The sequence below is a fragment of the Patella vulgata genome, chromosome 9 (genome assembly GCF_932274485.2).
Source record: "Patella vulgata chromosome 9, xgPatVulg1.2, whole genome shotgun sequence".
Taxonomy (NCBI): domain Eukaryota; kingdom Metazoa; phylum Mollusca; class Gastropoda; family Patellidae; genus Patella; species Patella vulgata.
In genome coordinates this window covers 40,442,888-40,466,356 of record NC_065887.2, presented here as the reverse complement: position 1 = coordinate 40,466,356, position 23,469 = coordinate 40,442,888, and the positions used below count along the sequence as shown (strand labels likewise).

The 23,469-nt window shown below is 34.6% G+C and overlaps 1 protein-coding gene across 2 annotated transcripts; it reads left to right on the top strand.

Annotated features, from left to right (window-relative positions):
• The first annotated feature begins 476 nt into the window (after window positions 1–476).
• On the top strand, window positions 477–21,576 carry LOC126831956 (protein boule-like). Of its 2 annotated transcripts, XM_050562621.2 has the most exons (11): window positions 477–579; window positions 3,653–3,772; window positions 6,307–6,398; window positions 7,148–7,205; window positions 8,493–8,552; window positions 10,012–10,030; window positions 13,938–14,053; window positions 16,764–16,937; window positions 17,067–17,114; window positions 17,629–17,781; window positions 20,990–21,576. In XM_050562621.2, the coding sequence occupies exons 1-11, from the start codon at window positions 577–579 to the stop codon at window positions 21,362–21,364; spliced, it is 1,218 nt and encodes a 405-aa protein (XP_050418578.1). In that variant the 5' UTR covers window positions 477–576; the 3' UTR covers window positions 21,365–21,576. The 2 variants fall into 2 exon arrangements, with proteins under 2 accessions (XP_050418578.1, XP_055959301.1); XM_056103326.1 differs by lacking the exon at window positions 20,990–21,576 and having other exon boundaries at window positions 17,629–19,291.
• Window positions 21,577–23,469: the final 1,893 nt, after the last annotated feature.

Sequence of the window (23,469 nt, the reverse complement as noted above, 5' to 3'; positions counted from 1 at the left end):
GGTACTAAGTCATGATTCTTAGCTCGTGAGACTCGATCACAAGTGCCTTTCTGGCGGACCGTATAAGTTCAGCTAGATATGTAAAACTGAATATTAGAAGAAATAGTATTTAATATTGTAATACTTTGTTGCGTATAACGGTGCCATGCACCTGTTAATTTATCGGAGGGATTTCCCAGTGGCGGGAAATAATATGTGGTCAGACGGGTACAGATGATTAGACATCAAATGAAGGTAGGGGTGCCAAGATAAGGAACTGTCATTTTCTGTAATATTTTCATGAAACATTTGGAATCCCTTTGTGTTATAATTGCTAAGAAACACTCTACCTGGCAAATCATCGTATATCAGGTATTAATTTGATTAATTTAAGATCAAAAGTCAATCTTTATTTTAAAAGACTGCTTCTGCTATCTATGATGATGTAATTGATCACCCCCATAATCACGCGCCTAAATAGACTGGCCCGTCTCAGCCTCGATGTGCGCACGTAGAGTTTCGGCTGCTGGCACTATTCATATCGGTTTGTTACGTTTGTTTTCTTGTTAACTTATTGAAGATTTTCCAGTTTAAATCATGGTAAGTTGGAATTACTTATCTAATACGGCAAGGTATTTATATGTGGATTATATCTCAAGCAAATTTCTCTCATCATTTCTAACACAGCACTGTCCACTTGTAAAAAAAGTTTGGGCCACAACATCCGAGAAAGTTCATCGGCCATTCTGTTGACTGTTGATCAAATGAGGTATTAGCAGTCTTTGGTATCAAATTACACGATGCAATGTCTAAATTTAGTACAGCACGCGCTTGCTCCTATCCAATTTCACATAAGTTTGTTATGAGTAGGTAAATATTTGTTGTGTTTTTCTTTACCGAAAGTAGAAAAAAGTTTTCTTGAAACCAAGATGTGTTGAATGTCATCAAAGCAAAGAATTTGTTGAATCTTTTCTGTGGGTTGCCGCAGTTTTTTAATCCTTCATTCCTTGTCAAAATGGCACGTGGAGTAGCCTATCAAAAATTTTCCTACAATTCTATTTCAAATCGATTCAACATAAATTTATTTACACATCTATTTCTACAGGGATATTTCTAAACATTGTTCCCACATAAATTTTCCAACTGGTCTATGTAATGTATGTAGATCTAGGCCTAGTTAAATACGTTTTTTTAGGCCTAGATCACAGATCTACTAAAGCTGTAGGTAGGCTACATGTAGGTCTATTAAATACCTGTGTAAATATAACAAAAGTTCGTTATGAAATTATAAAGTGCAAGATTAGACTAGTTTAGTAGCGGCCTGTTTGTTTTGATTTCAGTCCTGGGTGGAGGAAATTAAATTGGTAACTAAATAATCTTGTGAAATGAAATGAAATGGGGTATAACATCCTACTGTTCTGCTCCGAACTGGGCTAATGAAGACAGGCATACGCCATACAGTGTGCTATGACTATGATGAGGGAAATTTTGCCCGGACAGCAGCACTACGGCCTACTCTTATATCGAATTTCAACTGTCAAGGGATCTTTTATGTGCATGCCAATGTGTACACAGGACCTCGGTTTTTCACCCCATCCGAATGACTAGACAGCTGTTCAATCTTGTCAGGCCCTCCGTCAAGGGGGAACCACGCTGGAAAATAATCTTGTAGTAATGTATGCTTACTCATAGGTTAGCTACTATTAAGCTTTAATAATTTTAATGAAAAATATTTGCATAGACGGTAAGACCTAAATGATATTATTACACTGGCTGTTAGGCTTTGATTTTGGTTATTGACCAGTCATATAGGTTGGGACAGAAATTAGTGGTTAGTCCGGCAGAACATGTATTCACTATTTGAGTGGGATCAGGTCATTAGGTTTAACCTAATCTAATGAAACACTGTAGGGAGTTTAGTATTCATGTATTATTATTATTAAATAAAAAAAACCAAAAAAAATACAAATCAATACCAATGTCGGACTAAAACGTCAGGCACCAGAATTAGAAGGACTGCCTTCCCAGTAATTATCAAACTTTGCTTAACAAATGATGTCATGTAATGTATCAAATTTTGTGTAAAGATTTGTTTTAGGGTGTCAATGCATTCACCATATATCGGCCTGCATGGATTGACTTTTGAAAAAAGCAGATGCTAAAAAAATCGCTGTCATGATCAAGTTTAGGTTATAAGGATTGAACTTCCCGATAACAAGTCTGCAATGAAATTTTCTTTTCACTTCTACTAGTTCTAGCAATTAACACATAGTAATTCATTGCTTCTGTTACGACAATATATTTGATTAAGCCTAAGGATACATGTACTTTGTTTCCAGTGGTGTTGTTGTAATGTTAGTCTAAAGTAAAGAATGTCAACATGCTTCGTGACAGGTAGGCTCGACGAGATGACATTCGTAAGCTGAGCAATAAATAATAAAAGAAGTTAACCAAAATGTCTGTCTTGCGTGAATCTACGGTACTGATGCTATGAATGTTTACATTTACAATGCTAAGTTCCAGTTACTTGTACCGGTACTTGATTTTCATTCAATAGATAGTGTATTTTGTGTTCGAAAAATTTTTGCTGGTACTAGTACAGGGCTTGCCACGAGCAAATTGGAGGCGAGTAGATGACTATTCACGCAAATATAGACTTGCGCGAGTGAGGCGAGTACATGTATTTACTCACGCAGAATTATGTGCGTGAGTAGCCATTTAAATTTCATGTGCCTAATGGCAATGCTCTTGTCACTTAGGTGGAAGCGGACGTTGAATAAAGCTATTTCACACACAATGACAATGCATACTCTTTTATTTCCTTGGCAGTAATATTATCTGTAAATCGTCTTCCCATGACAAGAACGTTGCAAGAGAAACTGGGCTTCCCTTTGCCATCGTTGGCGTGCTGAGGGGATTCGGTTAAAGCTTAGAAAGGTAAAAGAACAGGCAAAACGATTTCAATCCCATCAATTTGCAGAAAAGATGCAGGATCGAAAGAATTGCTATTAATAGAAACGACAACATCCGCTCAATGTTTGATTATCCATACACGGCAAAGGACATCCGCTTAAAAAACACCTGGCAGTACGCGTCTCAAAGTATTTTTAGTAACAACAGTTGGCACTGGAAAGACGCGCCGCGTGCGCAATAGTGCATCGATATGAAGGCATACAAATTGTTTACGGCTTTTTATATTACGATATTCAATTATTTCTGATTAAATTATTTTTTATATTTGCGCGAGTACTTAATCACTCACGTAAATTTGGTTTTACGCGAGCGTAGCGTGCGAGTATACTCGTGTCTCGTGGCAAGCCCTGACTAGTATACTGTTGCGCGCTCTGTTAATTGCGCTCTCCTAAAATCAATCCCTCCCTAGATAAGTAAACAATTAACAAATTTAACTAAAGGCACAAGGCCGTGAAGAATCGACTTATGTAGATAGCCCCTTTTTTTCTGGAAATATATGCTTGCGGCTTCAATTTGAAGTAGAATTATGTGTGGATGTTACTATATAATAATAATGATAAACTATAAATATGAACCCTTGATGCTGGCTGCGAGAACATGAAAGATGATTTGATTTGGCTTTATTCTTTGTGAATGCCACACGTTTCTACTTACTGTTTTAAAACTTAAGTAATTTATGTTATATTTTTGTACTTTTCAGTCCTCCACAGATGTTTCTCCTTCAGCTACCCCCAGCACTACCCCCTTGAGTGGAACAAATGCACCAAAATTTGGCACAGTCATTCCAAGTAGAATATTTGTTGGCGGTATAGCAGCAAATGTAAGTACATGTACCAGTAGATAAACTTCAAACTGTCTCAAAACTGGCATTGATTAGTGCTTTGGAAATCTTTACAGTTTGAATCTTCATATGAACAGGGCTCAAAATTCACGACAGCCATCGTAGCAATTGCTGCTATACTGTAATATGAGACAGTTTATTATTAATTAAAGATGAACTATTAATTAAAGATGAACAAAAACCATCTATCTCGACATCGTGAGGTTTTGACTTTTAAACATGTAATCCAATCTTGATTACTACCGTGAAAATATGTTTGTTGCGATACTATCGATTATCAATGGACATTTCAATGCCGATTATTGATAGTAAAAATCACTATCGATACCCAGCACTAATCATCGGCGACCATACATTGCCGTGGATAGTTAAAAATCGGTCACGAATCTGTGTCGAGCCCTGATGGTAATACTATCATTATACATTGTATTTTGGCAGTTATTGTCATATTGGAAAATATTAATTTTTTTTGTATTCCATATTTTGTGCATAGCTTGCAAGTTTTTTTTTTATCTCACACAACATGAATTGTATTGTGGATGGTATAATATTATGGAAGGGTATCGCTGCCAATATTAAATGCTCCGCGACAATGTCGTTTCTTTTGATTATGTGTAAAAAGTACAATGTACAAAGTCCTAATACCGATATTGATAAAGTCAAAATACCTCTAAGACAAGAGTTAAATGTAAAACGTCAAATGTTAAGTGTTAAATGACAAATGTTTTGTGGGAAAAGAGCAATCAGTGATACTTAACATGGTATCTGGAATTTCGTATTTAGACCAGTATTTTTACTTGAATACCCCTTTAATAGTGTGATATTTATTGGATTTAAATTATGAAAATACGATTGTACCAGAAAACTATTTACATATTTACAAACAGAAATGAATGTGATTTTCACTAATATGTAACATGATACCTGAAATTTCGCATTTGGACATTGCACAGCCCCCCCCCCCCCTTGCGTGAAGGACAAATGGGGTGTGGCAGAGAGCAAATGTAAAATGTAATGAGAGAAATGTAAAATGTAGACATGTCAAAAAAAGCATTTTCCCACAAAACATTTGTCATTTAACACTTAACATTTGACGTTTTACATTTAACTCTTGCCTTAGAGGTATTTTGACATTATCATTACCGGTATTATGACTTTGTACTTTTTACATATAATCAATAGAAAAGGCATTGTAGCAGAGCACTTAATATTGGCAGCGATACCCTTCCATATAATATGTCAGGGGTCATGGTGGCTAAGTAGATAAGACGGTGGCTGACTAGCCTGGAGGTCGGGTGTTCGATCCCTGCATTGGCTAAGAAAGTTCATCCAGATTTTCCAGCATGGTTCCCCCTTGTCAGTGATGCAGGACAGAGGCATTTACAAGGACAGCTGTCTAGTCATTCGGATGGGATGTAAAACTGAGGTCCAGTGTACACATTGGCATGCACGTAAAAGATCCTTGGCAGTTGGAATTCAATATAAGAGTAGGCCGTAGTGCTGCTATCCGGGTATAATTTCCCTCATAGCACACTGTATGGCGTATGCCTGTATTCATTAGCCCAGTCGGGCAGAACAGTAGGATGTTAAACTCCAATATTTCATTTCATTCGTTTCTATAATATGTCAAAAATAAAGCATTGTTTTGATCATTGTAAAAGTTGTTTAAATTAGAAAATCATGAATATTACGGTCAGACTAAAGAGGTGTACACATTAGCCAAATGGGTGAACTCACTAGGCGATTGTTTTGCCCGATTCACCAGTTGATTGCATCACTCTTCACGTCACATGATTAAACATGGCGGCGTCTATGTCTTCAAATAATCACGTGACTTCTCGATATGAGTGGTGATTGGCTAATGGATTCTACATTTGGATGAATTCTTTGGCAAAGCAGACACACTAGGCGAATATAATTCGGCTGAATATATCAAACATGTTTGATTCTTCGGCCAAATGACAGTGGTGAGTGGACATACTAGGCGAATTTCAACGGCGATTGATTCTGCCGAATCGGCTAGTGTGTCCACCGCTTTAGCAATAGAGAGAAGAATGAAGACTCACAGCATAGTCAGGTTTTCCATATTCATCTTTATAAAAAAAGTATCCTGGTGAGCCAAGATAAGGTTTTCAGAATATACGTCATAGGAAACAGAGTATTGTCTTGTATTTCATCGTAGATACATGTATTGAATTAAAAAAATGGTTCAAATGAACCAAATAAACAAGGAAATCAAATAATTATGGTCTTAGATAGCTTTAAATGCCTTACTGTTGCAAATGACATTTCAAGCGCGTATAGCATTCGCTCGAGTAATGACTCGCGCCTCCCGATCAGGTCTGTTATCTGATAGAAATGATTCGCAACTTTATAGATTCCCAATTAAATTTTGCTCTGGTAATTCATTTTTCCATTGATTCACAGCGACGTCGGATGTGGATAGAATACTGTAGATGTAGATTAGTACATGTAATATTATTATTAGTCATTTTTATAATTTATATTTACAGACAACAGATGCAGAGTTAAAACAGTTTTTTGCCGCTTATGGTGCAGTTAAAGACACAAAAATAATAGCAGATAGAGCCGGGGTATCAAAAGGGTAGGTAACTCTTGACATGCTCTTGTCTTTGATGTGTCATTTAGCGTTATTGGAATCTCTTGCAAACTATAATATTGTGCAAGTTGAAGATGGCTTGACAAAGACAACTGTCGAGTCATTCGGACGGGGTAAAAAACTAAAAAACTGAGGTTTTGTGTACACATTCGTGTGCACATAAAAGATCCCTTGGCAGTTAGAATTTGTTTAAAGAGTAGGCCGTAAAGCCACTGTAAGGGCAAAATTACCCTCATAGCACACTGTATTGTGTATACCGGTACCCGTCTTCAATAGCCCATTTGGAGTGCGATGTTAGAATGGTTAGCATAGCACGTGCACGCTGTATCATAAGGCCTGTCATTGAGTCAACTGGCGTGGTTTCGAATCCATGGTTGTACTTGACAAGGATAAGGGTCACCTGTCCAACCTCGTGTGTTTTCTCCCGTTCTCCGGTTTCCTCCCACTGCTAAAGACCCCTACGCCAAGCGAATTATTGAAATAATTTTTTTTTTTTTTTTTTTTTTAAAAACATGTTAGTCCCGAAATGACCTAGTTTGTGTCGAGTGGATGTTAAACCCCATTTCTCTCTCTCTTATCTGTGACTTGAATCAAAGTCGTAACTTGAATCAAAGTCGACACTGCAGAAAAGTTGTAGCTACATGACTTTTGTATACAATCCAACTTATTTTCTAATACTAGCCCACATTTAAATATAATGACTTGCTTGATGTTTGTCTGTACATGTATTTCAGATATGGTTTTGTTACGTTTGAAAGTCAAGAAGATGCAGATCGTATTATTAAAAAAGAGGTTAGTCAGAATGTTCTTTCACTTGTATTAAACAGACATGATTTTTTCCCGCTTTAAAGCGGATTTCTGCCTTTAGTCCCCTCTGGTTCTGATATTTTGCGGTCGGTTCCGATTTTTGACAACGCTGTTACGATATTGTTCCGTTTTAATTCAAGCACCTTGTTTCAAAAGCGTAATATAAAAAAAATCATTAATTTTTTCCTGACGAATTTCTAACTTGTTAACTCCATAACTTTAAAATCTGATAACCGGACATCAGCGATGTAAACATTAACAGTACGGTATCGTAGACTCGCGCGAGATTGAACGAGATCGCCTGTCTTTGCGTACAAGTAACATAGAGTTTCTCTATCGTACCATATCTATATGATTATGTAATCGTCGTCAGTTCTTTCGCGCTATGGCTAAGGTCGTAGATCGAGACGTTGACAGACACCAAACTACAAGTATTAGACAAACAAAGGACTTTAAAATGTATAGACGTGGAAATGGTTGGAACGGAAGGTGGAAGGCGAGCTTGTGAGACGTTCTATTCGTAAAGTCAATGTCCGAAGAGTCGTGAATTATTAATATTAATTACGGTCGGAGGGATGGGGATGGGGAAGTTTAGAGCAACACATTCTTGTATAGAAATATACAGGGACAATCAAAAGATCGGATCCGTAGTTCAAACATTATTTTTTTTGTTAGTAAGTATTCTGTAAATGGAAGAGAAATAAATTAAATATAAGTTAAGCCAAAATTTGTAGTAAATTATTAGACAAATACAAGAATTTTAAAATTCATTATCAGAACCCCACTTTAAAATCGCCTTTGGCCCCCATAACACACTGGTGTTGCCCCTGGACATGCCCCCCTCCCCGAGATTTTTTTTCAGCTTTTTTTTCCCAACAGCTAAAATCATGTCTGATTAAAATATTCAAACCTTTGTGGCATAGTTCATTGGCGTAATTTTCAGATTCTCAATTTGAAACTGTTTTTGCAGAGTTGTGTGGTGTAAGTGACGTTGTTACCTGTCCAAATGGTCTTGAGCATATATTAAATCCTAAGGTCTGTCCAATCCAAGTTTCTTGGTTTCGATTCACTGCTAGTATGTGCCAGGGTGCAGGGAGTAGGCTCGTCTGTCCAACCTTGTGGTTTTCTCCGGTTAAAAATGAGTTTCCTTCTACTTCTAAAGACCCCTACGCGCAAGCGATTTATTGAATTATAATCGATCCATGTTAATCTTGAAATTACCTAGTTTGTGTTGAGTGAACGTCAAACCGATGTGTTTATTGTATATTTCAGGCAGATAATTTAGTGTTTCGAGATCGTAAATTAAACATTGGTCCAGCTGTTCGTAAACAAGTAAGTATTTAAGTTCAACCAAATTATAATATTTGATTAAAACAAGTTGGTCCTGTCTTCAACAATATTAGTTTGGTAATACCAGGGAAACCAAGCCCTAATGGATCTAGTTTTCACCTTGCAATTGCTATTTCCAATATTGCTCATAATGCGTATCTGGAAGCGAAATGAAATGGGGTTTTACATCCTACTGTTCTGCTCCTCCTGGGCTAATGAAAGAGAGCATATGCCATACAGTGTGCTTTGAGGGACAATTTGGCTCGGCAGCGGCACTACTGCTTTCTCTTCTATCAGATTCCAACTGCCAAGGGATCTCTTATGTACATGCCCATGTGTAAATGGGACCTCGGTTTTTCGTCCTATCCAAATGACTATATGTTGTCCCTTGTTAGGCCCTTTGTCTTGTACCTCTGACAAGAGGAAAGCACGCCGGAAAAGCCTGGTAAACTTTCTCGACCAACACAAGGCTCGGAAATAGGACCTTTTCATTAGCTCAGTCCGTGCAGAAAAAAGGAGGACGTTAAATTCCATTTCGTTTCCTTTTTCAAACAGTAAAGGATATTTTAAAAGATCATCTGATTGTATGGAAGAGAACTAGAATACACAAATTTGCCAGCATTTATCTTTCTGTTAAAACAATAATATTTCTGATTTTAGTGTAGCGGATCTTTATGAAATTGTGTCCAAATGTAGAAATTGTGTCCAAATGTAGAAATTGTGTCCAAATGTAGAAATTGTGTCCAAATGTAGAAATTGTGTCCAAATGTAGAAATTGTGTCTAGAAATTGTGTCCAAATGTAGAAATTGTGTCCAAATGTAGAAATTGTGTCCAAATGTAGTGTAGAAATTGTGTCCAAATGTAGAAATTGTGTCCAAATGTAGAAATTGCATTTTTTGAAAATATTAAAATATATTTACTGTGGTAATCGATGTTATAAAAATGTTCATTTTTGGTTGTTGATGATTCCTTACAGAATTTTTTTTTTTTGCACTCACTGGCATTCATAATATAATACATAATTTCAAAACAATAGGTTGAGTAGGTTTACACAGATGTCTGCATACCAAAAAAAAAAGGAAAATTAAGCAATATTTCAGTTGTTACCATGGCATTCCAAAATATAATTCAAACACATACAATTTTTGGACAATGGTTGATGGTCACTTTTTAAAAGGTAGGAAAAAAATACCCTGAGTAACTTATTTCAGAAATATATTTGCAAGAGGTGGTTAATGCAATAGAATGTTCTATCTAATCAATTGTTTAGCATGTACAAACACATATCACTCCAAATTTTAAGTTTTTATGCATTTATGAGCAACAGTTATACTTGGCACAATATTTGGACACCATTGTGGATATATATATCTGGATCAAATAGAATTAATGTGCTCTTGTAAAATGCTGTTGATCTTGGGTTTTGATTAAAATAAATTGAATGATGGTTGTGTATTTCAGGTATTAACCAGAAATTATGGTAAGTAGGATTATTTTATTGTTACAATATTTGTTTCATCTACATCTAGATTGTTGTCGGTCTTCAATTTCAAAATTAAATACAAATTCTCTATTTCTAAATAACTACATGTACATAATGTCAGACGTCAGTGACTACATGCTTACACACACTGTCAATGACTACATGTACCTACACACACTGTCAGTGACTACATGTACCTACACACACTGTCCAAACACAAATTTTGTGGAAAACACTCTGATTCATTGCCAGTCCTTTTTGTGGGAAATGGATAAACCATATTCACTATATATACATTTGTAAGTACTCCCACTGTAAAGGGTGGATTTGAATTGAAAAGATCTATAATCTTAAATAAACAATGGCTCCACTAAAATGGCGTAAGACTTGCACAGAAAGCCACTTTTGAATGCAGTTGAGCACTATATGATATTTAGAATGTAATGGAATTACTTTTCAATACCATTACACATTATCCATTATTTATGATATCTTCGTTACTTCAAACTGTTATGAATAATATTCAATCACACACATTATTACCCATTATTTATATCATCTTCATTAATTTTCATTATACATTATTACATCATCATTACTTGAAACATTAATGGTTAATTTTCACATTACGCATTATTTATTGCATTCAAAATGTAAGGATTACTCTTCGATACATATTTCCTCATTACCCTAACTTACAGAAAGTACGTACTATTGTGAGGTCAGAATGTTGGTTTACATATTCTCAGTTCACAAAATATAAAGTCCCATGCAGTTTCACATACATATTTTGTAAGTCAGAATTAGACTTTTAATTTGTAACTGCCCCCACCCTCCCCCGTACATAATATAATTGTAACTGCCCCCTCCGCCCAATACATATTGTAGGACAGAATTAAAGTTTTAATTGTAACTGCCCCCCATTTTTCAGATGTTGTATGAAAAGGATAAAATGATAACTTGGCCTCACAGGTAGATCAGTGTTGTTGAATGGGTTCTATCTTGCAAAAAATCCAATCTCATATTTTTCTGAGCATGAAAATAGCACACAGTCATTACAAAATTTATTACTGTCAATAATTTGCTTGTCGTTTGTTATGCAGTTTAGTCATGGCGTCTTATTCATATCTAAGTCAGGATTTGGGGAGCCAGTTTGTCGTCAAATTTGTATTAACTGTGATTACATGTATAAAATTGTCCATAAGGAAGTAATTTTACAATTTTTGTCCAAATCAATTGAATTACTTCCAGCATCTCATCCTAGCTGTCGGCAATTTCCTATTGGGATGACAGTAAAATAATAATATAAGATTGGTCTACGACTTACAACCACAATTACCTTAAGCTATTTCAAAATCCTCTTGTACATGTGAGATCTGATAAAATGCCTGGTTTTATCTGTCGATAGCTCGTATCTTTAGAGATATAAAAAAAAAACTCAATGTGTTGAATTAAATTGACCATCAAATCAAAGCCCTTTAAATTCAAGAGCCAAGTATGAATCTGGCTAGAATTTGCTCATTTAATCTAATCAAATCAACATGATTTGCTTCTTTATGTAACGGATATCATTAAAGAATTCCTGATGAGGGTTTTTATGAATAAGACGCTTGATATTATAATTATATTAGACCATCGTTACGAAGATTTGTGCATTTAAAATGAGCCGCGAAAGTTTTAAACCGTGTAGCAGTTGACGTTATAATTTTATTGCATGATACAGGCCTCATGATTATTTAGTACATATGTATAACCTTACTGTTGATTCTAACTAATTCAAAAAAAATTAAAAAAAAATTTTTTTTTTAACTAATATTATTCACAAAAATACTTTTTAGAGAACTGTATGTCCGAGATGACTGGGTCATTATTTAACGAGAATGGACAAGTAAGGGGAAGGATGGAAGGTCAGAAGAGTGTGTGGAGGTCAGAAGGCAGTAAGGGGGGGGGATGAGGGCGAGAGATTTTAAGAGGGGATGTCTGGGAGGGGGGGATGTCAGAAGGTGGAATGACAGGAGAGGTGAACGATGGATGGTCAGAAGTGTGTGTGTGTGGGAGGTCAGGAGGACTATAAAAGAATGTGTGGGATGTTGGGAGGTCAGAAAAGTTTCTGAGGTCAGAAGATGGTAAGGGTGAATGTCGGAAGATGGTGGGGGGTGGGGATATCAGAAGATAGTAAGGGTGAATGCCGGGGGAGGGTGGGGATATCAGAAGATAGTAAGGGTGAATGTCGGAAGACGGTGGGGGGGGGGATATCAGAAGATAGTAAGGGTGAATGTTGGAAGACGGTGGGGTGGGGGGATATCAGAAGATAGTAAGGGTGAATGTCGGAAGACGGTGGGGGGGGGGGATATCAGAAGATAGTAAGGGGTAATGATAGAAGACAGGAGGTTGGGGTGGAAAGAAGATTGTAAAGCGCTGAACACACTAGCCGAATGATTTGGCCAAATTAATCGGCGCCTAAATTCGCCTAGCATGTCAGGTTTGCCGAAGCATACGCCCGATTTTATACACCCACATTGAACTGAGGTCGTATAATGTCATCGGTCTAGAGGCTGAAGTTAATATCAGATTGACTTTAAAATTTATACACAGTGTTTAAGGTCATGAGACGAAGAAGCCTATTAATTTTCAGCGATTTCCGATAATTACTGCCAGATTTATGGCCCTTGAGGCTAAAGTTAATATCCGATTGACTTTTAATTTATACACAGTGTTTAAGGTCATGAGGCGACGAATCATGTTGATTTTCAGCGATTTTCGATAATTACTGCCAGAATTATGGCCCTTGAGGCTAAAGTTAATATCCAATTGACTTTAAATTTATACACAGTGTTTAAGGTCATGAGACTAAGAAGCCTATTGATAATTACTGCCAAAGTTATGGCCCTTGATCACTTGGAAAAATCTTTGTGATGCTCTAGAGGCTAAAGTTATCATCCGATTGACTTTAGATTGATACAAAGAGTTTAAGATCTTGAGACAAACAAGTATTTTCAATGGATTTTGATAACTTGAACAGCAAAATCCATGGTATTAAATGTTTCGTATACTAAACGTTAGCATGGGGCAGAACTTATAAAAACCAAACAAATTCTAATGATTTTCTGATAATAACTTAATGAGTTGTTATTCTTAATCAGATTTTAGTGTATTATAAATGTTTCAATACCAAAAAAAGTAAAAATATTAGTCAACTCTTGTTGACTGCCCAGACTATTTAGCTGTTTTTGGCATATGTTTCGTTGCCTGGCAACCTATCTTTAGAATTCATTAGCTAATCATGACTGATGTTGAGAAGTCACATGATTGTTTGAAGACATGGTCGCGGCAGTGTTAACGTGAAAAATGTTGCAATCGACTGGTGAATCGTGCAGAGAATTTCGCTTGGTGTGTCCACTCATTTGACTGAAGGAGTTGAGCTGCAATTTGGCACCTATTAATTTTGCTAGTTTGTCCCCCGCTTAAGTGCAAAGGTTAGAAGATAGGGGGGGGGGCAGAAGATGGTAAGGGGAAAGATGAGAAGATGGGGGAGGGGGGGCAGAAGATGGTAAGGGGAAAGATGAGAAAAGTTTCTGGGAAGACAGTAAGGGGGAATGTTGGAAGATTGTGAGTGGTAAGGTTATAAGATGTTAAGCAAAGAGAACAACATCTAGTCATCTACATGTATATCAACAATTTTAACTAATGTCCTCCTATTTTGAATCCAAGAAACGTTGACATACACTTTACAACAGTTTAGATTTTCAGATGTATTGGAATAAAATGAGGCCTGCTTATCAACACAGTATTGTTCATTATTGATTTGTTTAACCCTCCTCACTTTGTTTTCAGTTTTCTTGCGTTTTTGATTTTTTCTGTCTTGATGTTATTGTAGGGTTGTCTTGTTGTACCATATTTTCAGATTCTAATATACAAGCAGGGACTGTCATGTTTGCTAATGGAGTTCCCTACACATACCAAAATGGAATGGCTATATATCATGCCGCGGAAGGGGGCTACCCCTTAACCCAGCCCCAGGTGAGACACCCTATTAAGTTTTCGAGTTGCCGTACCGCAAAGGAGAAATTTTCAAATTCGCTTAATCTTGCCAAGCTAAAGGAAAATGTTCATTGCCATTATATTGTCTAATATTTAAAAGCAAGTGCAGTGATTTGATTTGTTGTGAATCACCTGACAGAGACTGTGATAGCTATTCAAGCTTTATAAATAGAAAATATAGTTTTACCAAATATATATAAGTTTTGTGTGCATTCTAATATTTATTATATCTACATAATCTGGGTTATATTACTAACATTGTTTAGCACCAAATTTTTGTGAAATTTTATTGGGTTTGTGAGCACTCTATAGATGTTATTTTGAAGTTGGTTTTAGATTTTTGACTTTTATTTATCAGTAGGCTAGACATGTAGATTTAATATTGAGAGTTAAATTATATCGTCAGACAGTTCATCACCAGTTACTTGCTTCGAGCTAGACACGAAAATAAACGTTTTTTTTAAAAAAAAAATGATACCCCTGTTTCCCCCCCCCCCCCTTACAAGCTTAAGACTGTTGTCCAAGGCAATTAAATGATACTGGATTTTATATCTGGACAACATGATGCTTTGATCAAAATGGTAAAATTCAGTTGGAATGCCAACTTGTGTTGGTTCTTTTATGTACATGCATGACAATGTGTACTGGAAAAGACCTCAGCTTTTTGTGCCAAAGCTGAAATATTCTAGTCGACAAGCTGGTGCGTTACTGCAACCCCCTGAAAGTGAAAGAATAAATGGACATTAGCTTTGAGCTTGTGAGATAAGAGCTTGTCATCTGTCTTGTTTCTGTTGTTCTATTCTGTTCATATTTTACGAATCGTCTTCGGCTTCTCAAGTGCTGGTTCAAACGTTCACAGTCCCTCCAGTCAGCTATATATATAAGTATTAACAATGTGCACAAGGCAGGATGATATGCTTACAGTTTATAAAACACCTCATACCACGTCTTATTTGAGAACTTTGAAGTATAATTAAAAAAGAAACTCAACCCGGCTTGTATTTATTAAAATGTAAACTTTAAAGATCCATTAATCCCTTTACAAATTACAATACCGTGAAAGATAATCTGTAAAAGAAGTATCAATCTGAATATGGTTTAGCTCTGTTTAGTATTTACAAAGACATGATCAATTGAAAAATTTAATCCGATTGAATGCAATCCGAGAGATTATCTACCTGGGTTTTTTTGGGGGTTTTTTTTTTTTTTAAATCTTCATTTAAATCTTAAATAATCAATATTAGTGTGGATTAAGCCAAGTCTCTTTCCTTCCAACACTAGTATGGCATATTTGGTATAAATTGAAAGTAGAGACACTCATCTTATACCAGATTCCCTGAATTGTAAGGGTGTCCCTAATTACCTACTAGACTGACAGTAAGGCAAACTTTTAGAGACTTAAACATCCAGTACACACTGCAATTAAATGGCAGAATAAGAACTTGGCATAGTATTTTATGGTAAATGGACAGAAACTAACGACAATAAACACAAGCTAAAAATGGATTCTCCCATTATCTAGTTTTCTTGGGATTAAATTGTTTTTCGAGAGATTTGATAAAAACTTTTGATTAATTAATTTAAATATATTTCTGGTCCGAATATATCACCAAATCCCACAGTTTGTACCAGATTAAAGATACATTAGTTAAGAGTTTTATAAAGAGTTGTCCATTCTTCCTATAATAATTCAAAAATAGATATAGATGATAAAAAAAGAAAATGTTGAAAATTCCAGTCAAATTACTTGGTTCTGAACGGAATTGTCACTGTTGGAAGTTTGGACTAGAAATAGGCATCAATATTGTGTCTGCACCGCCTTTGAGAATTGGTGATTGTTTGATTGACAGACGATAACTCCACATACATATTCTCGACTATCAAGTAACATGCTCAATGGCTATGGTAGCCTTGCTTGGCAGGCCTTTCATCATCAGATTCCGGTAGTGACATCAGCGACTAATGGTAAACATTAGCTTGGTCCGCCATTTATTATTTATTGAATTAATTTTAAATTGACGAATGTTTAAATCCAAACTGTATCCAAGCCATCCGTGGGTCTACAGAGTGGATTTTGAGCTTGTCGTGTAAATAAAGGTCTAATTAATAATTTCTATAACATCTGACGCCTAAATAAAGACTTGCAATAGGCAGATTTAGCTCTTGCATATAGTATGTTTAAGACATCTTTAAGTTCACAAATTAAGCATCAGAGGTTAAAGAAATGACATAACTTTTTTGAGTTATCCAAAAGTGATCATTAAAACTTAATGTATTTTGTCCTGTTATAAACTTGTAGTGATTGGCTTGATAAACTCTATACCTCTACTATGTCAATCTTATTATCTAGAAATAAGCCCTGACAATCGTGACTAGAAAAAAACCATATAGCTCCCATCGGCATTAGTCGACAGTTGGTGAATGAATGCACATCACTGCTAGTGAGAAAATGTGTACGAGTTCTAGCTGTAGTAAAAACATTGGGAGGCATTCTTTTCTAGTCATGATTATCAGGACTTATTTTACCACAGCACAATCTAAAGAGAATGCGGCTCGTTGCTTGTTCATGGTACAGTAAAATCTATTTGCTGCGTGAACGAATGAAAAGTGGTATCATGTGTTCTTAAAAGAGTAAGTATACTCTGCCTTGTGTATCAAATGATTAATATGTATGTTTCAATTATTTTAGCCAACCTATACGAGTAATCCTTACTCAGCAGCTGCTGCGGTTATGGTACCACAAACGCCTACTATATACATGACACCAAGTTACCAGTCAGCTGCTGCTTACCAATCTGCAGCAGCCTATCAATCAGCAGCCGCCTATCAAAATGCTGCTTATCATCAGTCGCCATATCAAGCGGTAGGTATTAAAACCAATGACATCTTATTATGATGAACATTAGATTTTTATTTTGTTCTGCTGACACTAATGGAAGATTGAAAAAGACCATATAAGGCCAGCTGGTTAAATATTTTTATCTTATTTCAGCCTACTCCACAATGGACGGCATCTCCACAGTGGCGTTGGGGCCCACAGGTTAGTTTTTCATACTTGCTCTGTTTTCAGCCATGATCGTGATTGTTGAAGTGGCCAAAAGGTTTAATACGCACACTTTAAGCAATTTATGGAAATACCATCTAATCATGTGTTAGTTTTGAAATGACCTAATTTGTGTCAAATGCATGTTAAACCCCATTTTTCTCCTGGTATTGTCGAGAGAATTCTGAAATGAAGTTGTTTTGGTAGAGTAGATTTTTTTTAAGTGTATAAAATTCAGAGTTTATGGTGAAGCACGATTGTCAGTTCAAAATATTATAAAATCGTTTTGTAACAAAAGGATCATATGTGTACAAATTGAATGTAAAAAAAAAAACTTGACAGTAAAAAGAAATCAAAAAAAATTATGTGGAAAAGCCACTGTCTGGGCAATATTCTCATGTCTTAAATTCCACACAACACTGGAAATAAAAAAATTACCATTTTGTCTCCAATTGAATGATGTATATTGTGTTATTGAGACTTTGAGTCATTCCACTCTGTGTAATTTCAGAGTCCCAGTCAACCAGCTTCCTTTGGTGGGAACCCAGGGTATGTGTACGCCATGCACACAACAACCCCTGAACTAATGTACGCTCAACCTCCACCTACAGGGATGCAACCAACAGACCTTGACACAGCTTTACAAGAAGCTACAGCAGTCGAGGTAATTCCCGGACATTATGCACTATAGTGTAAAAAAAAAATTTAAAAGAAATTTTGTAATATACAAATTGTTACAAATAAGTCGTCCTCGTAATTTATGGGTTTATCCTGTGAATTACTATGAAAAGATAAAAGCAGTATTTGTCATCAAAGATTTTAAAAAAACCCATGAAAATTTGTAAAGAGAAAAAAAATCTAGAAAAAAAAAGTTGTTTTATATATCTACATAAAAGCTTTAATCTTCATCCATGTTCATTTTTGTAAATTCATCTTTCATGTGTCATAAACGTAAATATAACTTAAATAATTAGAAAAATGACACCCTCTCAAAAACAAAACAAAAAAATAAGAAAATTGTCTTTTTGTCATGTTTTCCTTCTAAATGGATCTCATTTATCGGGGATGTATTATCGGGTGCTCGATTATCAGTCTGGAATGTTCCAAATTGAGGGAATTGCAAAACGAGGGAAAGCTCTCCTAATCCACAAATGTAGTATGAGCAGAATCGTGACATTGTGTTTATTCAGTCCACACCTGTCGAGGGATCAAGAGAATTATGATTCCAGAATGTTGAATTGAGCATCTAAAATATGTCTAGTGTTTTCTCAAGGGGGTGTATGGGGTGATTTAAGAACACTTTTCTTTCCTCTGATATTGTTCTAACAGTGTATATGATATGATCTTTTGTGAGGTGGTGGGGGGGGGGGGATAGATGTGTCCTCTATGGTCATGTCTTTATTTTTTTTATTTATTTTTTTTTCTGGTGGGAGATGTGGTGGGATACGTTGTCACCTTTTAATTTAGGGTTGGGAGCAGTGTGATTTATGCCTGGGGAAGGGGCAGGATTAGAGATGTGGTCATCTTTACTCCTGTGATTTCTTGGTGGGGGGAGCGATCTATAAGCACATTGCTTACGTTGTTTTGTTTTTTGAGAGAGTTTTGGAGGTGATCTATAATCACTTATTGTCTCTCATAGTCTCATGGTTTATTGTGGGCGAGGGGGTTAGGGATGCACGATCTATATACGATTGCTTGCTGTCCTGTCATCTTAAACTATTTTTATTATAATGTACAAGTCTAAAGAATCTTTATTCCATTGTTTATGTGTACTCCTGAGTAATATATATATATTATAATATTATCGATTGAAATGTGTATATTTGTATTTTTAAAATTTGAGTGTACGATGACATATACTTGTTTATAAAGTTGTTAAGAAGAATACATTGGAATTTAAGTTATACAAGCGTTCTCAGATAGTTTGTCCCAAATGAAAATTATTATACAAACTTTTAAAATAATACATGTAAAATTTATTGTTGAAAAGAAAAAGTTATATTAGTGACCCAGTCAAAATCGTTACTACAGCTCGAGAAAAGTTTCGAGATTTAAAACAAAGGATGGCTTGTCAAATACATATTCTTACCTAACAATATTACTGCCAAAATTTACCCAGGCTGTTAAAAGTCTACTTGCCTAAGTTCAGTTTTAATTCTAATATTTAAAATCAAATCTATTTATCCAGTTTTAAACCTGTTTGAAAAGAAATAAATCATTATAGACTGTCAAATAGTTTTAATTAAAAAATATTCAGATTTATTAACATTTTATGAGTCATTACACTTGACACAGTTGACAAATTTAAAATGGCTAAAGTACGGTTTTTATATACATGTATGTACTTCCATGGTATGTATGTGCAAAATGAAAGTAGAAAATTGATCATTATATTAATTGCTATGTATTAAATGTATACCATTAAAATCTTGTCCTCCACCTTGCGTTCAAATACAACACACTATCCGAAGTCGATGAACTTTTTTTTTTTTTTTTTTATCGTCCTAGTTATGATTTGTTGTAAATACGCATTATGTATTTAAAAACATTGCAAATCATCCCTATGATATCCCCAAATAGTTCCCTTCAATCAAGCTCAAAATTTTGCAATGAAGCTGTGGAAACTCATCCTCCTCTGTATATGTTTTAGCGGCAGTAATTACATGAGCAAGTAGTTACACTACATGATTCAATCTATGTCTTCTATTGAGTGTTAAGGGCACTGAACTTTTTTTACTAGAATGTCCATGGTTTCTAGTTTTCCTTTTCCCTGTGACATTTTAATAATATTTTTGATGGCAACTTAATGATTTCAACCTAAGCATGAACAGACTGTTTTAATCTTAAAAAAAATCATTTAAAAAGTTCCCAGAATGACCCAATTGAATTTCCAATAAACAACAAATTATTGAGTTTCCACATGCCCTTTAATCGATTAAGGAGTATTTATGGGGAGAGGAATCATTCAAATTATGTTTGTGTATTATTTTTTTCTTTTGTTTAAAATCCGTTGACTAATATGAAGTATTGTCTTGTTGAAATGCATGCCTTGTTGACTTAACGCTAAAAGCCAATCTATTCCTAAATTTATGTCTACTATTTTTTAGCGCTGGTATACATGAAATAATTTTATGATGTAGATTTTTACTTCACGGTCTTTTATTATTTACGATATTAAATATTCCTAATTGATTCCAAATTCATATATTTACCACGCGATTCAATGATAATTCAAAAAAATGTTTTTGAAAAATTTATTGGAATCCATTTTACTATGACATAAAATTGGCTTTTGGTCATCTATTTTTTGTTTTATATGGTGAGGGTTTGTTTTATGGTTAGACCAAAATTACAGATAAAATATCCAACAATTGTTTAAGAATAAGCAAATTAAATATATTGAGTCCTGTACTCTTTAGAAAAAAACATTTGTGAAAGAAATTGATCTTTTTGTTGAAAATATTTAAAATTGATTTTATGGTAATATCACAGATAGACAGAAATTTCAAAACTTCAACTGAAATTTAATCAGTTATCACATTCTGATTTTTTTGATTTTTTTTTTGAAAATACATCAGGAGAATGTGATTTTGAAACATGAAATTGTATAAAACATGATCGTTATGTTTTTAAAAATTAATTATTTGAGGAAATTATACCAAAAAAACAAAATGTCACACGATCAAAAAGCATTGCTGTGAATAATTCGAAGTAACAGGGCTCCCTTTGAAGATTGGTAGTGGCCTCCCAAGATAAGATCGGTAATTGGCCTTGTTATTGGTCCTGTCAAATTAAAACTTAACCTCACCACACTGTTTCTGTATTGTTAATGTTGAGTTGTTTCTGAATTTGAACAATGCACCTTTTTTCAGGGATCAGTCGTCCCAGTGGAACAACAATGGGTCAATCGCATGCATGTTTCAGATGCTAACACCGAGCAGCCCTCTGTAACTCCTGTGTTATCAATGCAAACACCTTCCAACATTTCGAAGTCAACCACCACTGTTGCTAGTGTCCAACCTAAACCAACCACTGTAACCCTAACCAGGAGAACATACCCTAGTCCTACCATTCTCGTCAAACATGGCAACAAAGTTCAAAGAATTATGGTGACTGGCGCCAATCCTGCAAATCAGTATGGGCCTACTGCCCAATATGGCAATTTAGGGTGGCCTGTTGAAAGTCCAGAAAGTCACGAACTCTGTGCTGGCCAACGACCAGCCAAAATCAAACATTTGAGTCTTTAGACTATTCCTCACAGAGATATTTTGTTTTCTTGATTTATTTCTATGCACAAATATATTATTATTTTGTTTTCCATTGGATTAAGACAATCGTAATTAAGTTTGTGTTTTATTCAAACTGGCACCTAGCAGTTGTATGGTTGATTTCGGTGTTTGTGGTCTGTCGATAACAGCACCAAAACAAAGGTATGAAAATATACACACTTTTTTATTTATCTTTTTTTTTTTTTGTGTAGAAATAAAAGAAAAACGTTAATTCAAATTTTTCTCTAAAATATATAGTCTTGGAAAAAATTAACACAAAATTGGATAATATGTTCAATAATGTTAAAAAATCTCAGATATAGAGACTTCTCTTTATTCAACGTTATCATGAAGCATATCGTAATTGAATGTGAAAAGATAAAACCATTTTTGATTCTGAAACTGTTTTAAGATTATGTAACCAGGTGAAAATTGTTGTAAATTCCAAATTTCTTTGAAATTGGAATAAATAATGCCAAAAGTTTTTTGTATTTATTTATCTCAGAGTGCTGCTCTATTTTGTTAAAAAGCTTATTTTGTCATTATAATTATTCAGTAGTGCTTTAGATATTGTCACAAGTTTAACTTTTATGTGATTATTACGAATACCTCATTGTTTGACAAAATATGTTACTAACCATTTCCACACATATAAGATCGGAAATAATGATATGCCTATTTTAGAGAATATCTTGCCCTAAATATAGAATATGTGCTAAATAAACAATGTTAAATTTCAAAAAGATCACACAATCTTTTCTGTGCCAAGGTGTCAAAGAAAAAGTTTTTTACTTTTGCATGTACAAAAAGGTTGAAATAAATTGTGGCATTAATTAGTATGATTTTTGGAGGCAATATACAAAAAGTATGTAAATGATACAAAAAGTGTTGGCTTACCATCCCTAAAATAACACAGCGAATTGACAATGATTTAACATGCGATAAATACTGAAATAATTGGCAATGGGGAAAAAATGGGAATCCCAAGAAAATCGAGATTTATTAATGTGTCCCTGAATTATGTGCTCCAATACAAAATTTTGTTATCTTGTGTTTTTTTTTTTTTTTTGTGTATTGTGGTGTTAATTTGTGGACATTCTTTGTTTTTGTTTTATATCAAACTTTTTGCATTGTATTAAATTCATTAAACTTTAAATAATGGCTTAATTCAAGAGCGTTTCTTCAAATAATATTCACAAGAGATTTTTTGACATCGTTTTTAGTTAATTTCTTTTTTTAACGTGAAACTAACAGATACATAAATGTATGAAAGAATATTTTGTCCAATCATTTGATCAAAAGTGACTTCTGAATAAAATAGAAAATTACTGGTATTCTTAAAAATGAAATTGAAACTAAGTACTTGTTCAGTGTAATAACAGCCCACTCCATTAAGCACCTGCTTGCAGTTTTTTTGTTGGGATTGTAATGAGTTCCCACACTCTTATCATACAGTTCCATTGTAACCAGCACTAATATTTTGAACAATATTTTATGAGTCTGTAGTCAGTATATTTGATTTGTCAAGTACAGTGAATCCCCAAATGTTTTTGGCAGATAAATTGGTATTGTTTAAAAAAATCAGTTCTATCAGAAATATTTGTCATAAATTGATGTTGGCAAGTTAAATTGAGCGAGTTTGTAATTTAAAAGTAGGTCACAAATTTTTTACATTTACTAAAGTTATCGTTAATTATACATCAAAATATTTTTATTAATATTTTTTTTTTTTTTTTTTTTTTACAAAGGTGGACATTTTGGTCATTTTTGTTTTACAATGCTGAAAACATAGCAATAAATATTTTAACTGAAATTACCTTTAATAAACCTCAAGTGTCTTTATAATAAACCTCAAGTGTCTTTATAATAAACCTCAAGTGTCTTTACAATAAACCTCAAGTGTCTTTATAATACCCCTCAAGTGTCTTAAAACGGTCTGAAAATAATTACAGTTCTGGGAATAAATAAAACTCTTTGACAAAGTAAACTAAGAATTTAACAATTTTAAAATTGTGAGGCTTTGGAAACAGTTATTATTGAATAGTTTATAAATGTTATATAGGGAGATATTAATTTTTTAACCT

What these genes read in the sequence shown, in the direction of transcription:
- LOC126831956 (XM_050562621.2), top strand. An exon ending in TTGGCGGTATAGCAGCAAAT is followed by an intron (nt 3,773 to 6,306) that starts GTAAGTACATGT and finishes TTATATTTACAG; the next exon opens with ACAACAGATGCAGAGTTAAA. An exon ending in AAGAAGCTACAGCAGTCGAG is followed by an intron (nt 17,782 to 20,989) that starts GTAATTCCCGGA and finishes ACCTTTTTTCAG; the next exon opens with GGATCAGTCGTCCCAGTGGA.